At 39.1% G+C, this 16,537-nt stretch overlaps 1 protein-coding gene across 1 annotated transcript; it reads left to right on the top strand.

The window, feature by feature from the left end:
* The first annotated feature begins 4,196 nt into the window (after window positions 1–4,196).
* Window positions 4,197–12,668, top strand: LOC137199979 (G-protein coupled receptor 135). Its single transcript, XM_067614628.1, has 3 exons — window positions 4,197–4,382; window positions 5,705–5,906; window positions 6,856–12,668. The coding sequence occupies exons 2-3, from the start codon at window positions 5,791–5,793 to the stop codon at window positions 8,204–8,206; spliced, it is 1,467 nt and encodes a 488-aa protein (XP_067470729.1). The 5' UTR covers window positions 4,197–4,382; window positions 5,705–5,790; the 3' UTR covers window positions 8,207–12,668.
* Window positions 12,669–16,537: the final 3,869 nt, after the last annotated feature.

The raw sequence follows: 16,537 nt of genomic DNA, 5'->3' as shown, positions 1-16,537 counted from the left end.
CGATAGAGAAAATTAGTAACAGTTTTTGTTGTTTCACAATGTTCCGCGATGAGTATTGATTTCAATGGATGATCTGTAACTCCAGGTTATGACAGAGTTTACAGAGTGATGCTTCGTTTAGTGTGCTAGTTGGTACCAAAGATTTTTGGTATGAGTTTTTATTTTACTGGAATAAATTCTATCTCAATACTAATTTGAATATTGTAAAATAAATACAGATAATGGCGGTTGAAATGCAGCCTGCATCCTTTTCATTGCATGGCAGCCATCTACTGGAGGTATTACGCACTGTCCATGTTCTCTCCAAAAATAAATAAATAAATGACCATTCTGCCTTTCTACTCCCGTGTCCTTCTTATTCTGGTCTCCTCCATTTAATTTTGTTAATATTATTTGATACATAGCTGAATGTTTCATTGTAATATATCATAAAATATTATTGTATTATTGTAAAATATTATTATATTATTATATTCATTTGTCCGTCTTGCTATGTAGAGAGAAAAAAATGTTTGGGGGGTGGGGGTGCTGTTTATTTCACAAAATAATGTATTGTTATTTACAAATCACCAATATCTGTTAGAATTCGTGAGTCAAAAGTAACCAACACTGGTTATGTGTGCAGCGTTTCACTTGATGTTGCCCAATAAGAATTCAGAATCTCAGACACTGGTTCTAAAAATTGTATCGACAGGAAAGAGGCAGAGGAGAAAAAAGTGAAATCAGCTGGGGCAGTGTAGGCGAGGCATCAAGGCTATTGTGGCTGCAGGACATATCATTTTTTGAGGCGCATAAGGCCAAACTGAGGGGGCATGGTGGTCATGGCCCCCATTAAATTCCTGCCCTGCTTGAAACATACTCATTTGTGACTTTCCCTTTATAATATACACATCACTATATCACATCACATCACATAACTGATTATAGTGTTATTGATCTGGACAGAAAAATTCATCATCATTAAGACTGTAGTGAACAATACTGACAAAAATTCTCTAAACCTAACAGTGTCAAAATCCACTCATGACCTTGTACTGCATGGTGGATCGGTTTCTGTTTCAATGAATTTACTTATCGCTGTCCTGCTGACGAAATTATGCAACTGTTCTGATAACCATTGCATCTCTCTAGCCTTCTGTTTGTTTGCTCCACAAGCACACGAGCATCCAAGCTGTGTGCCCATCTCTTCATCCTCCCTCTTTCTCCCTATTTTCTCCTCCTGTCCTCTCTTGTCTCTCAGGCGTCTCTTTGCTGGACCAACACCCATCCTGGATCTGCTCTGCTTCCATGGCTGTTGGTGCCATTTCCTGAGGTTTTGGATCTGGTTTCCCATCCTGCAGGAGTTCAGCCTGACCTCATGTCTCTCGCTCTGAATGACATCTTTATCCTTCTCTCTCTCCTGTGTGAATCATGCCTTTTCTTGTCTCTTCTTCCATGTATGTGAATGGTGTAATGTGAGTCTCCCCTATATCCATATGTAGTCTGTCCTCCTCCCAGGTCTCCATGGTAATAGAAGTGGCATGCCTCAGGTCCTATTCTGTTCTGGTGGCACCCAGAAGCTGCTTGGCATCCTCTTGATCACATTCTTCATATAAATCCATTATAATTCTGTTATGCTGTTCAATGCTATATTGTGTAATTTGTCTATCTATATTGTGTTCTGTACACACATCTATTGCACATCTCTGTCCTGGGAGAGGGATCCCTCCTGTTGCTCTGTAAAGCCCCCTAAGGCAAATTTGTGAATTGCGATATTAGGCTATACAAATAAAATTGACTTGACTTGTACTTCTTTGTTGTCTCCTCATGGACAATCATAAATAACCATGGTGTGTTTGCCACTGTGATCCTTGTACATGGGTCTGTTTCACTGAGAGCACCAACTGCTGATGTTTCAAACATTGTAGTGAACTATGCTGACAGTCATGTGAAGCTGATCCCACTCAGGCACACTCACCACATCTGGACCTTGTGGGGTACAGTTGGGATCATCATCTTCAGAGACTACAGATGCATGAATCTGTCCTCTGAATCTCCTCCTTACATTCTACTTGTCCTGCAAGCAGCACGTCTATAACCATGTTGCAAGAAGAATGTCAAAAAGTCAAGTCAAATCAAATCAATTTTATTCATATAGCACCAAATCACAACAGAGGTTATCTCAGGGTACTTTTCACAGAGTGCAGGTCTAGACCGTATTTTCTTGGACCCAACATTACCAAATGAGCAAGCACTCTGCGACAGCGGCAAGGAAAAATTTCCCTTAAATGGTAAGAAACCTCAAGTAGAACTGGGCTCTGGGTGGGCAACCATCTGCCTTGACCGGTTGGGTTGAGAGAAATACAACCAGTCACAACACTGTTAATAAGGAACAAAACAACACAGTATTTTCAAGTGGACCCCCAGTCACATTTTCAAACAACTGCATTTTATCTTGGTTTAATTTTACCTCACTGTGACAAAGTGGGTGAGAATACACCATTTGTCCCTATTTTCACAGTCAATGCCACATTAACCATGCTTGTTAATTGTTTGTTTAGCCATAGGTCCATGATCAATCTGTAACTTACAGACACATACTATCCCAGATTTGTTTGTGGTTTGCATTATGTTTGGTTACAGTTCACATACCAGCAACATTTTTGGTTAAAGTAAAATAGAGACAAGTATTTTTAAGTTTAGTTATTGTTTATTGGGTCTGCTCTGCTTTTCATAAGTTAATCATTTTCTTTCTGTGCTACTTACCATACCCACCATGTGCTCCACAGACAAGAGGAGGACGCACCTAACAATGTCCTTTATTCATACACTGGGTGACATCATCAGTGATGTCACTGGGTTGGATCATGTGGGGGGTGGTGGTAAACTATGTCAAGTAAGTTATTTACTGTGACTGTGATCTGTTTATGTATGGTTGCAAGTGTGTTATATGGTAAGCTATGGAAAAGTGTTTCACCTTGGAGGTTAGTGAGATTGAATAACTTTATCTCTGGGATGAGAGACATGGGATGTACCTGCAGCAATGGTACAGTCCAGATTGCCTCTGATGGACTGCTGATGGAAGGGTCTATTTAAGCAGTTGCTTTTTGGCTGTTAGGGGGTTAGTATGTCAGTGTGTAGCTGTGTGCGCTTGATAAATTAATATAGGTTGAGTTGTTATGAGTTGAGTTTTGATCAGTTAGACCAACTGTTTAGTTGGGGTTTTTTTGTTTTTTGCACATATTTTTTGTTACATGTGTAGCATGGTACCACTTTTTCTTGTAAATAAACCACCTTTTGATACCTGGACGAGGTTTCCTTTGTCTGCCTCCTACCAAGTTACCAGCTAATCCGGTCAGGCTACACCACACTCAAATTTACTTGCAGAATGCAACAAGTCAACAGTTTGCTGCCAAGAGTATTAGAATCAGGTCAATAGTTAGTTAGCTGTAACACAACAGGTAAGCAGCTAGTTAGCTCTAACACAACAGGACAGCTGTTATTTAGCTATAACACAACAGGTCAGCAGCTAGTTAGCTAAAACACAACAGATCAACAGCTAGGTATGTATGGTGGAAGTATGTGTGAATGTGAGGTATAAGGACTGCTTTATTTTATTAACCGTATGTGTTGCTTTACACTCTCTTCCCTTTGTCTTTTTGTTTTGAACTTTTCCCCAAGGGGAGTTTTTATGCCAGAGAGAGAGACCATGTGAATGCTTTGTTTCTCTATACATGCCGAAAATTATGCTGATCTGTGGTGTCCCGAAAGACAGTCCTGGGCAGAGTTAGACATGCATACAAATAAAAATAATAAAGTTTCAGTTTGATTAAATTTTCAGTTTTAATATTGGCAGACACAGACTTCCACATCTGGTGTCATGGTGGTCAAACTGAATTTAGAGCTAGCTCTAAATAGACCAACCATCAAAACACTGAGACATAGCCTACCCTAAACTGATAACAGCTATTTTACTCAAAATGGGCTGTTTATGTTGCCCATGTTCCGACCATTGGCAACAGCTCACTTTTATTTGAAAGGCTAAATAACTGATGTAACCTATTAATACAATGGTAAACGCATTGTTTGTACAAAGCCAATTGTCATATACGCAGGCTGCTATACATCAGTTTTCACCTTATAATGTCATTTTATTTACAGGAACATAGATGCAAAATCGATCACCAGTTACCATGGCAACATGGTTCATAAAGAAGGCGTGGTTTCAGAGAAGGAGAGAGGGGATAAGACGCAGGTAGAGACAGATGCGAGTGGAGGTTACACAGATGTTAAAACGGGAGCATCAAAGAGGCAGAAGCAGAGCTAGGTTTTCTTTCTCCTCACAACAGGGTGGGAGCCGCTGTTTTCTCCGATCTCTTCGGCGGCGTTAGACACAGCTGATGGTAAAGAAATGGACTGACTTTCTTCTCCTCTCCTTATGCAGGATTGCAAAGGCCAAATGGAAACGCTACATGTAGCCTACAGTGTTGTTTGTAACGACATGGAGTTGTGCATATATCGCTACCGTGGCTTTGCTGGATATGCAGGCTGTGTTCTCTCAAAAATATCCAGAAGAAAACACGTTTCGGGCTCCGTTAGAACAAAGCTGGAACATCAAGAAAACAGTTTGGACCTTAATAGCGTATAAAAGACAACGACTTGTTCCGTGTAGGTTTTCAAAACAAGACTGTTTGACTGTGGACAGGCTGGGAATGTATCATGTAATTTAGCAAACATGATGCTTCAGCAAGATATAAATACGACTCTTTCTCAAATTTTGATGGAATGTTAACAAAATACAAATAACTTCCCGGTAAGTTATAGGCCTGTGGCTAAATGTTATGTTTTTATAAAGCTTTGTTGTGATAACACCTAAATAATGCTAGCTGCAAATGTAGTTACACATCACACTCCGGCGTTATAACTGCATATAAATACTACAGAATGTGTGTAATTTTCGAAGCAGTGTAGCCACAGTATTACTCTACCTTATTACCTATGTCAAATACAGAAATGCAGTGATACTTTATATCATATGGCAAAAACTGGCAAAGTACTACATTGTAATTTGGTGTAATTTAGTATAGCTTATTAGTTCAATAATAATTGTGAAGCACACATTTTGGCCAGTGTATGTTTAAATGAGATTACAAATAGATTTCCACCTAGAGAATTCAAATGAAACAAACAAAAACTACAGGTGGCTCCATCTTCTTGACACTTAGATGAGCAATGAATCATATCACAGTTGGAAATTCTAGATAATAACCTTCTCCGAAGTTGAATTTATGTGACAAAATTGCTAAATCTGTCGGCGTTGCGCATGCATTTTTCATGATGGGCTCCTGTTGATCAATGGTGGCATCAGTCAATGACCTCTTAATCTTGAGAGCTGGGCTTAAATAGAAGAATGTCGCTGGGGAGCTATGTGGCATATAAAATTCATAGCCAGAAGCTGCTCTAGCAATGGAGCATAATTGATGTTACACATAATCACTCACAGGTCCAATTACTGGCAGTTTTCAACAGTGGTGTAAAAATGGTCAGGTGTAATTTCTTTTAATCTCAAAACACATTTGTTTTACTTTACTACTAACCAGAACAAACTATATATTGCACTATGACAGATATTTCAAACAGGCCTAATAAATCAGCATTTGTCAGATAATGAAAATCGAAAACTACAAATGGATGAGAAGGAGTTGTCATCTATGTTTGAATCCAGGACACCAGCACGGACTCTAAATCTGAATGGATATGTGTGTGTGAGACGAGGGATGAGTGTTCTTGTACTGTTTTTGTGCTTCATCGATGGATACACCTGTTAGCACAGCCCTGCGGGGCAGCAGTGGCAGCAACTATACAGCTGACACCTCAGGTCTGAGCTTCAACAACCAGCTGAGCACTGCCTCACCTGTTGTGCCAAGGTAATTCATCCACTGCTCCATTTTTCCTTTCTGCTTTAGGAATTAAAGCTACACTGTACACATTTGCATGTGGGTGGCATCAGAAGAGAGTTGAACTGCTTGAATTATTTGACTAAGAGGGGCAGTAGGTTATCTTAGAATTCTGTCGGCAGAGGGTATTTCAATAAAAGCGAGAGTTCTCTGGCACCTGTACCACCATACACCTTTTCCTCGAGCTAGAGTGATCTGTAGCTGACACAAACAAGAAGGTTATATTTTTACAGTAAAATAATTGATATCAGCACCTGAAAACAGCTCCTTAAGTGCTTGAAAAATTAAATGTTTTTACAGAAAAACCATATCAGACAAAGCTTATTCAAAGCATTTTTCTCTGTATTTTTATATGTCCTGAAATATGTCTGGAGGGGATCTTTATGAACTATGACTAGCATAGCCCATTAAACAGAGATAATATACCATCACGTTTTCTGATAAGCAATATAGGGTTTCTACCCAATGTCACTTTGTTGTCCTGTAGTGAGAAATGGAACTAGTTATGACTGAAGGCCTGGAAGACCAGTAAAAATTGGGTGTGTAATTGTTTTTTTTCTGCTGGCAGTTAGCAAAATTATTACAGTTTTTGTATTGATTACACAGAAATACAGATCTATAGTAATGTTTACTCATGTTGACTTATTCTATGTTTACTCATTCTTTAAGATGGTTGCAGACTAAATTTTGACAGTTTTGTACTATATTTTATCTATTATTTAAGTTCATTTAGATAACATTTACAATTTGAGAACATTATATTTGGTAAAGTAAGGTATCCAAAAAAGTAGAGTATCAAAACATTTCATACAGCACTCCATCCTAATAAAGATTGTAATTTTCTTCAATATGCATGAAGTGTTAGTTGTATACATACTATTCTTGTTGTACAATGATTTCTCATATTTTTGTTTTTTAGGGTTGTTTCCATAGTGACCAGCCTAGTGACTGCCACTACAGAGGCAACAGTGAGAACCACAGGGAACATATCAGTGCTCAGAGACCAAAGAGGGAGCGAGCTCAGCCAAATCCATCAGGCTTCGACCCCATCGGTGCTTAGCGCTGCTGAGAGCAACTCGGTCCTGCAGGGCATCACTGTGGCAGCTCAGGCCCTGGTACTCCTCTCCATCTTCCTCCTCTCCAGCCTCGGTAACTCAGCGGTTGTCATCGTCATCATCAAACACCGACAGCTCCGGACAGTGACCAATGCTTTCATCATGTCGCTGTCGCTGTCAGACTTCCTCACAGCTGTTCTATGCCTGCCGTTCTCCTTCGTCATGCTCTTCAGTAAGGACGGTATTTGGATGTTCGGGGATCGTTTCTGCGTGGCCAATGGGTTTTTCAACACCTGCTTTGGCATCATCTCCACCCTGACTATGACATTGATCTCCTTTGACAGGTACTACGCCATAGTCAGACAGCCACAGGCTAAAATAGGGCGCCAGAAAGCCACTCGGTTGTTGATAGCTGTGTGGTTAACTGCAGTCATTTTCTCTCTGCCTTGGTATCTGTTAGTCCGAACACCTACAGAAATACATAAGCGAGGTTTCTACCACTGTATGTATGTATTCCACTCTGGCACCTCACGCATGGGAACAGCCTACAGCATCTGCCTTATCGTCGTCTGTTATTTACTGCCCTTTTCCCTCATGTGTTTTTGTCATTATAACATCTGTAAGACAGTTCGGCTCTCTGAAATACGAGTCAGGCCTGTGACCACATATGCATACTTACTGCGCTTCTACAGTGAAATGCGCACAGCCACCACAGTTCTCATTATGATTGTTTTCATCATTTTTTGTTGGGGACCGTATTGTTTAATGGGATTGGTCACAGCAATGGGGGACTACACATTCAACCCTGCAATGGACACAGTTGCCATCTGGCTAGCCTGGGCAAATGGAGCCATCAACCCTCTGATCTATGCCCTGAGGAATCCCAACATATCCATGTTACTGGGGCGCAGCCGAGAGGAGGGCTATCGGACCAGAAATATAGCAGCTTACTTGTCCAGCCAAACGCAGAACCGTGAAGTCCGGCTTAACCAAGCAGAGAGAATAAGGGACCGCTATGTGAGTCGGGTGGGGGTGAATAATAACAGCCGACTGTCGAGTTCAAGTCCAGGAAAAGGAGGAGGGGGAGGAGAGGTGGCAATGTGGGCCTGTAAAAACCCTGCTGTGTTCTTCTGCAGGGATGCCCAGCCTGACACTGCAACACTACCCAACACTGTCAGTGCACCAAAAATGAAGACAGCTGACACCAGCCTGTGACATTTTGGATAATATTTGAACCATCTAATAGTTGCTTTCATCTTATATGTTTGGTATGGATCTAAAGAATGCTGTTGTTGGTTTGTGACATTTACAGACTCAAAAAAATTTTGTGATCCAAACCACCACCTGATTTTGTCCCAGCAGTCAACAAAGGCTAAATCAGTTTGTAGATGGGGTTCTACTGAAATGTGGGAAGACAATGCTGGTGAGGGTGATAACTATTCAAAAGCCTATTGTTGTCCAGAAGTAAAATGATGATGAAATAAAATTAATTTATTTGGTGAGGACACCATGAAGTCCTGCAAAGGATCCATGTGCAGGACCTCTGGAACTCCCACTGTGATTTAGTTAACCATGAAAGGTTTGTGTTGTGCTACAAAGGTCATCATGTCAGATATCATTTTGTATGTAAATGGCAATGCAGCATGTGGATGTGGAAAACTGATAAAAACTTGAGCATTTTCTTAATCCTAATTCTTCCATGCTTTAAATGTAATGTACTGTACATGTCATTTTCAGACTGTCCTCACCAGAGAAACCACAGCAATGGCTGTTTGTTCAAATGCTTAAAATGACCTAAGTTTACTGTTTCCTAACAAGCAACCTCTTTTGGTCATGTGAATAATAACGAGACTGTTCTGTATCAGAAGCAGGGTCAGGAGTAGACGGAACCTTTAATGGCCAGCTGCTCACTCTAGAAAGTGTCAGAGCTGAGTTTGTCCACACATCCTTGTGAAATACATGTTTCTAGAAGCTTGCTGATGTACTCTCACTTGTTGGAGAATAACTGTAACTGGCGAGCTAACTGCTAAGAGACTAGCTAGCTAGCCACACTAGCTAATGCTACCCAGTCACGATGGTAAATACTAGATTGGATCAGCTGGAGAGATGAACTCTCTCGAGTGTGGTTAGGGTTAGAGTTATGGTTAGGTTAAGATTGGGGTTAAGGTTAGGGATAGGTTAAGGTTAGTGTATAGATCTCACTAGAATTTCGCAAATTGCAAATCTTTGCTTGAATATTTGTGTCAGTTTATACTCCAGCAGAGCAGGTTACATACTAAAGAAGACGATGTGACACAGTTAATAGGCTATGATAGCTTCCTCTGCTTTGCATTCTCTAGCTCTGCATTCATATGGTCATAAAGGAGGTGGTCAGGGTGGCTGGTTGGTTGGTTGGGTGTACAAAGTGTCTGACTGGGACACAGGAGACAACAATTGACATTTCTGTTCTCATGAGCAGTCAATGTTGGTCTCTTTAAACCATGATGATCTTCTAACCTTAACCAAGCAGTTTTAGTTGCCTAACCTTAACCAAACCTTTTCTGAGCATCAGAAAATACTCAGATGATTTGTTTTTGTAACAGTCATATGGGTTACTTTGGATACAGCACTGACAAATGACCTGTTTTGTTTTTAAGGTGTGAGGACTTGTTGCATTTGTGCCTGTCTGACTGTTGTGGCATTATTTTTGAGTCATGGCGTATGGCATTAGTTTTTATTGCATTTATGATTGTTAATTTTTGTAAAGGTATTAGCTTGAATGTGTCTCAACATGTTTTGGGTTACATTCTTGAAAATATAGCACGGAAACGTTTTAACCTTGTGAACCAGAAGTGATCTCTGTTACAACAGAGACAAACTGTTTTATAATGAATAGATATACTCTGAGATAAGTTTAGATTGCAAATTAAGTAGTACACATTGACATCAGACATATGGATTAGTTGACTTGAAGTGCAATCAGCCACTTAACACAAAATGACCACAAGTTATCAGCAGTGGTTCACAAGTGTCAAAGTCAGTCTGTCAATGACTACTGAGAGTTCAAGGTTTCCAGCAGGGCTACACTGTGGGGCTAGAACAGTGACAGTTAAATTTTGGCATTGAAAACAAAACCTGAACTTTGCATTGAAACATTAAAACACTTGTATTGGAAAAAGTTGTATTGGCACTGAAATTAGTATTGGCACTGAAAAAAGTTCCACTGAAAAATAAAAGGGACAAAAAAATTACGATCTTATTATCTTATTTTATTGTGATATTTTTTGCATTATGATGTTTTTCTATGTCAATCTTCAGATTTTTTCTACATGTCTGTCTTTTTTCAGTGACTGTTTTTACGCTATCAGTTTTTTTTCAGTGTCACTGGTTTTCAGTTGCAACTTTCTGTCAGCGTTTTGATGTAGAGAGGAGGGCCCTTGCTGGGCCCACATTACCCAGTATGCTTTGTGGTCCTATGAAGATATCTGAGGACAATGGCATCATCATAGAGATTTTGAGCCATACTTTTGTAATTTTCGCTCTAGGACTGTTAATATGTCATTTTATTAAGATTTAATATTTTTTCAGGAGAGAAGGTAAATACGTGGTCAGTTTATCCAAATTAAGTGTCCTCCCATCTTTAGACGTTTGTACTCCCGAGTCGAACCTCAACACATCTACCATGACAAAATGATCTTAATATAGACTGATCTGTTCATTTTAATACATTTAAATTTATTGAAATGTGGTGATATCTGTACATATAGAGCCCCACAGGCAGTGCTGTTGCTCTGTCCAGTAAAAACATGAAGCTTCACTTAACATTCAGACACACTAATGTGGCAGCTACAAGTGTTAGATTTTGTCTGTGAGACCAACATTTATCTTCCAAAAGGAATTATATCATATATCCAAACACTACGCAGACTTTAGAGCCAGCAGTAAATTAACAAAGAGCTGCACAGATCAGTTCATTGGCTCATGTTCTTCCCGTGATGACAATGGATGTTGACCGGCTGATCATCTCAGGAATCAGGCTGCTTGCGGCTGAGATTACTGGCTGGTCTCACCTGGCCAGCGGCTCCAGAGCATTGCAGCAGATTTACTAACAGGCGTTATTTGGATAAACTGACTACATATTGGGAATCTACACGGTTACTTTTTCAGCTGGAAAAATAGTAAATCTTAATAAAGTGACATATTTACAGTCCTTGAGAGAAAACTACAACAGTCATGCACAGAATCTGCCCCCAGGTATCTTCAGCAGACTGCAAGGCGTACTGGGTAATGTAGGCCCAGCAAGGGCCCTCCTCTCTACACCAAAATGCTGACAGAAAGTTGAAACTGAAAAACAGAAAGTTGAAACTGAAAACTAGTGACACTTAAAAAGAAAAGTAACAGTGTAAAAAAAAAACTGTCACTGAAAAAAGACAGACATGAAGAAAAAATTTAAAGACTGACATTGGAAAACATCATAATGCAAAAAATATCACAATAAAATAAGAATGTAATTTTTTTAATGTTCGTGTTTTATTTTTCAGTGGGACTTTTTTCAGTGCCAATACAACTTCCAATACAAGTGTTTCAATGCCAATGTTTCCTTTTTCAGTTCAGGTATTGTTTTCAATACCAAATTTTATTCTCAATGCCAAAATTGAACTGTTCTAGCCCCGTATATACCAGCTTTGTCTGACAATGCAACAATCTCCCAGGCCCCCTGAACTATACAATGGGCACACTACACTTGGTGTCACAGGTGGACATTATAATGATTTTGCTGTCTAGAATTGTTTCATCCAGTTCAAGTTTTTTTGTTTTTTTATGCAATGTGACACATCATCAAACGAACATTAGTTTGCAAATTATGCTTTTTTTTATTATGCAATTAAAATGTTACGGTGCTGCTTCACATGGTCTTTGCTCTTGAATTCAAAGTAAGTTCAGTCAGTTGCTGGTTCAAAGGGTTTAATTCAGTTCAGAAGGCCCACATAATCTTTGTGAATAAAGTTAAGAAGTGCAGAAACCACCTTTTAGCAGCAGAGTTACAGATTCATAGACATACACAAATAATTTACATTTTGTATATATTTGCTGCTTATGCCTTGACTGCAGAGAGATGATAGGGAATGAGGGGAGAAAGAGATGGAGTATGACATGCAACAAAGATCTACGACTGTTCACAAGAGGGGCACCTTAATGTTCATGCCCTTAAGAGGTGATATTTCTTCAGCCAGAAGAGTTGGTGGAGGTTTTTGCTGGGTGACAGACCCACATATTAAAGACTTTGGGGGAATTATTCTGTCATAATTGAGCTGAAATACAGAAAATGGAAAGTAACTAATGTTGGCTTTCAGAGTCTGATTAACTACAAGTTTTGTTGGCGTGAATATTCTTGAAGGGTATAATGTTACAGTATATTCGGGGGGAGATGAGCATGCTACAAGTCTTTATTTAGTTAGTTTCTCTCATATTCATTTTTACATTTGAACATTTTTTGAAGCAATTGTTTGAATCAAAGTGGTACTGCCTGTCAAAACCACATAGAGGTGAAAGAGTAAAGAAGCACAGCAGGTTGAGGTTGACTTTGCTGTTTGACTGTTTTTCAAAAGATAGTTGTGTTAATGTCTTCACTGATTACATTTTGACAATACAAGCGAGAAAGGCTACCTAAAAATAATCTACTGATGCCCTCAGCTGTTTCTGTCTGCCCCATGACCCTCACCTTGAGACCATGCTGATCCAGGAGAGTATCAAATGTCCAGGATGCATGGATGAACATACCTGTCAGTGCATTTTCACTGACTTTTTCATCAACAATAATACACAATTTTTGTTTGTATTTTGTTTTTGTATTATAAAGAGATCAAGTGAGAGTTTGGTTTGCTAATATCAATTTTATGAAGTCATCATCAACCTCTGCCATGGAAAAATGTATTTCAAACATTCTGTTACAGTGTTTGTGTGAGGTGCACACAGTCTTACCACCTGTTTTGTCTTGAGCAGCTTATTTGTGGGAAATGGCAGTTGTGAGTGTGCATCATTTATACATCTGACCCGAGGAGTTTCATAGACCAAACAAGAAAGGGGGGGATCAGTTTGTGGCAGCAGGGTAGCTGCTGTCCTGTGTCATGAGAGCTTTTTTATCAGTTCACATCCTGTTCTGAACCCTAAAGGTCATCTTTCTTTGAAGACTGTTACTGTAGAGAGCTATTTAAAGACAAACAGCCAGGACAGGAGATCTGACAGAGGAAAGCACCCTGTTTTATTAATCACAGACCACCTCATACCTGTAGGAAACATTTTGGATGATGTGGTGTTACATCCTTCCATATATTAAATGGATTTGCCATTTTGATATTCAACTCCTTGAAAATGACCTCAGCATTCTAACTTAAATATTATTATTTTTTAATATTTTGCAGAGCACCTTTGTAGTGCCACATTTAATATGGGTGACATGTATGATAAATTTTGCTAAATTTTAAAAGTAATATAGCAAATAAAAACATTTAATGTTTTTAAACCCTTTGAAACTGACTTTACAGTCTTCATTAGCAGATGGAGTTTGTGGTATATAAAGTACAATATGTATATATGAACAGTATGTATGAAAACAGTAAAACAGTAGCAAAAATGTCCTGAAATCGATTTAGAATGGCAAAAGAAAAAAAGAGGAAGTTTCAGACCCTGAAGAATATTGGTCAAATCAGTGATTTTTAACCAACCAGTGTGTTCACACACAGTAAATCAAGATGACATTTTATTTGCTTTGACTCTTGTCCCAAACATTATAGCCTTCCCTTCAGTCTGTCTCAGTGTCATTGTTTTTAATGATATAGTTACAAATTCATACCAATTAATGAGATATCACTTGCCTTTGGTAAAGCCCAATTGCAAAAATATATTTTTGTACACTAGACACTACATAAAAAGCTTGTTCACTAACAATGTATTGAACATTAAAGTTCCAACTGAGTACATTGACTGTATGATACTGTAAATACATTTCAGTTGTCACACCATCATATGCTGCAGATTGATAGTGCTTGACCCTCTTTTATTCCAATTCAAGCACTAAATATAACAATGAGAGTGAGACATGAACTCTATTATTTGTGCATTAGAGTTATATCATGTATGCTGCACTAAATGTAAAGAGCAACGCTTTTTGTTTTATGACTGCTGTGTAGTGAGGTTAACATTAACTTGTCCTTGGCTGCTGCTTATAACAATGACTATATCAGTAAGCATATTGTCTGACATACAGTACTTGGGTATGGTACACTGTAATGAAGATTAAAGCCTTTAGGGGGAGCTAGCAGAGCTTTAGACTTTCAGTTTTGTTCTATTTGAACAGTAGCAGAGCTGTTTCATAGTAATTCTCAAACTAATAGACTGATAACAGAAAACTACTGCAGTTGATGCATGTTTGGTCAGATTTTTTTTTCTTTTTAGCCTTAGACAGTAAACTGTGTGCAACCATGCTTTTAAACAAACTGTTGACAGCTTCAAAGATAATGAGTTTATCCTTGCTAAGCTGATATCACCCATCAGTCTAGTGTTTAAGACTAGAGACAAAAGAACAACACCCGTCACTGCACTGCAACAGCACACCAGCTAAGTGCATTGGAATGCCACCTGGCCTCATGACACACACACACACACACATGCACATGCACACAGACACACACACAAACGCTCAGAGAGGGGAAGGGGAGAGTAATTATCTGAAGGTATTCATTACACTCTGATGACGTTTGATGACATAACAGTAAGATAACATCTGGGTCTCATTTTGAAGAACCTCCAGTGTCTGACAGGTCATTTCTCAAAGGTGATCAAAGAGGTGAACATTTGCACAGGTGACTTGAAATGTGTCACCATGTGAAAACTGTTGTTGAGCATTTCGTTTACAGCTGCAGTGACCTCAGTTCTTGGTCATTAAGTTACAGCAGAGTTGTAGTCAGGATTCTAGATATAATGATGCCAGAAATCAGTAATACTTTACAACACAGCCAGTGTTTTACAGTGTCATTTCATTGTATGAATCAAGTACCAATAAAATACTTAGCAGTTCCTACTGGTACTGAAATGTTGGTAAAGAAAACAAGACTGTGGGGAATAAGGGCGTAACAACTGGACATTTTAGAGTAAGCATTTTTGTAAATACTGAGTACCTATCAGGAACAATACTGGTTTACTAGCTTTTAGAGTTTTCAACTGGACTTCACAGCCCCCAGCTTGATGACTTTTGACCTCGTCTCAGAGGATGATAGCAGTGGTTTTGGTCTGGTGTTCACAGACAGCTGATGTGTTCATTCAGTCTCTTTATTCAGGGTCCTTGCTGTTTCACTTATGTAGTTTTCCCCATTACTGTCACATGTGATGTCATGATGATGTCATACTCCACTGCAGTCTTCCTCTCAGGGGGGTTCTGTCTTTAGGGTGTACCAGCAGAGATCTGAAGGTGTTGAATGGCTTAGAAAGATTCTGGGCAGATGTTCTGACTGTCCAGAGACATATAAGGGAGGTTTGGTGGGATTGTCATCATCCTTGTACCTGTCGGTCAACAGTGGCTCATGGACCTGCTGCTACTCCCTCTGTCTATCCTCTTTCTCACTGATAAGATGTAGGAGGCTCCTCACACTGATCTCTGATGTTGTAAGTAGTCAGAGTTCAAATTAAGATATTGTTCTGTGTGTGTGGGTTTCCTGTACACTGTGCTCTTTATCAGTATCTGATGACAGATGGTAGAAGGTGTTTTCAGGAAAATCTGATCAAAATGTTTCATCTACTAGTAAAGTCCAGTAGGGAAGACAGGTGACCTCATGGCTATTCTTTTAGTCTGCTTGTAAATATGGTCTTTGTGCATGAGATAGGTGGTGTCAAGACACAACATAACAGTTGTTGATCTGATCTAAGTTGAAGTTGTTGTCTATCAGCTGAGGTCCTGTGTTAGCTACTGTCTAATGTTGAGAGGTAGGATGATGATGCAGCCTTCCCTCTAGAGCTGTGACACTGTTCTCTGCTCTCAGCTCAATCTGCTGAGTGGATCTTTTAAGATGAGGTTATTTTGTCACACAAAACCTAACAATTATGTTAACAATTCTGTAGCCGTTTTTTCTTAGTTGTCAAATGTAGAAATGACAGTGGTGGAAGGAGTATTCAGATCCTTTACTTCAGTAAAAGTACCAATATAGCAATGTAAAAAAAAACTCCATTACAATTAAAAGTCCTGCATGAAAAATCCTACTGAAGTAAAAGTACATAAGTATTATCAGCTTTATGTAGTAGTATTGCAGTAGTATTGCAGTAAAAGTAGTAGTTTGGTCCGTCTGACTGATATATCAATCAGAGGGACTGTTAAATCAGTCTGACTACACACTGCTTTTTGTAAGACGTCAAAAGACAAAAAGGTTGGAAACCACTGGTTTCATCTTTAACAATGTGTTGTATTTTAAAAGCTTGTTATATTATCCATTGTGTCAAATCTTCATCTGAAAAGTAACTAAAGCCGTCAAATAAATGTAGTGGAGTGTAAAGTACAATATTTCCCTCTGACATGTA

Source organism: Thunnus thynnus, chromosome 16 (assembly GCF_963924715.1).
Source record: "Thunnus thynnus chromosome 16, fThuThy2.1, whole genome shotgun sequence".
NCBI lineage: Eukaryota > Metazoa > Chordata > Actinopteri > Scombriformes > Scombridae > Thunnus > Thunnus thynnus.
The sequence above is the reverse complement of the archived record's forward strand: the minus strand, read 5'-3'. Positions and strand labels throughout refer to the sequence as shown.

Coding starts and splice junctions, on each gene's coding strand:
- LOC137199979 (XM_067614628.1), top strand. CDS start 5,791: ATGGATACACCTGTTAGCACAGCCCTGCGGGGCAGCAGTGGCAGCAAC. Junction 5,907..6,855: donor GCCTCACCTGTTGTGCCAAG/GTAATTCATCCA, acceptor TTTGTTTTTTAG/GGTTGTTTCCATAGTGACCA.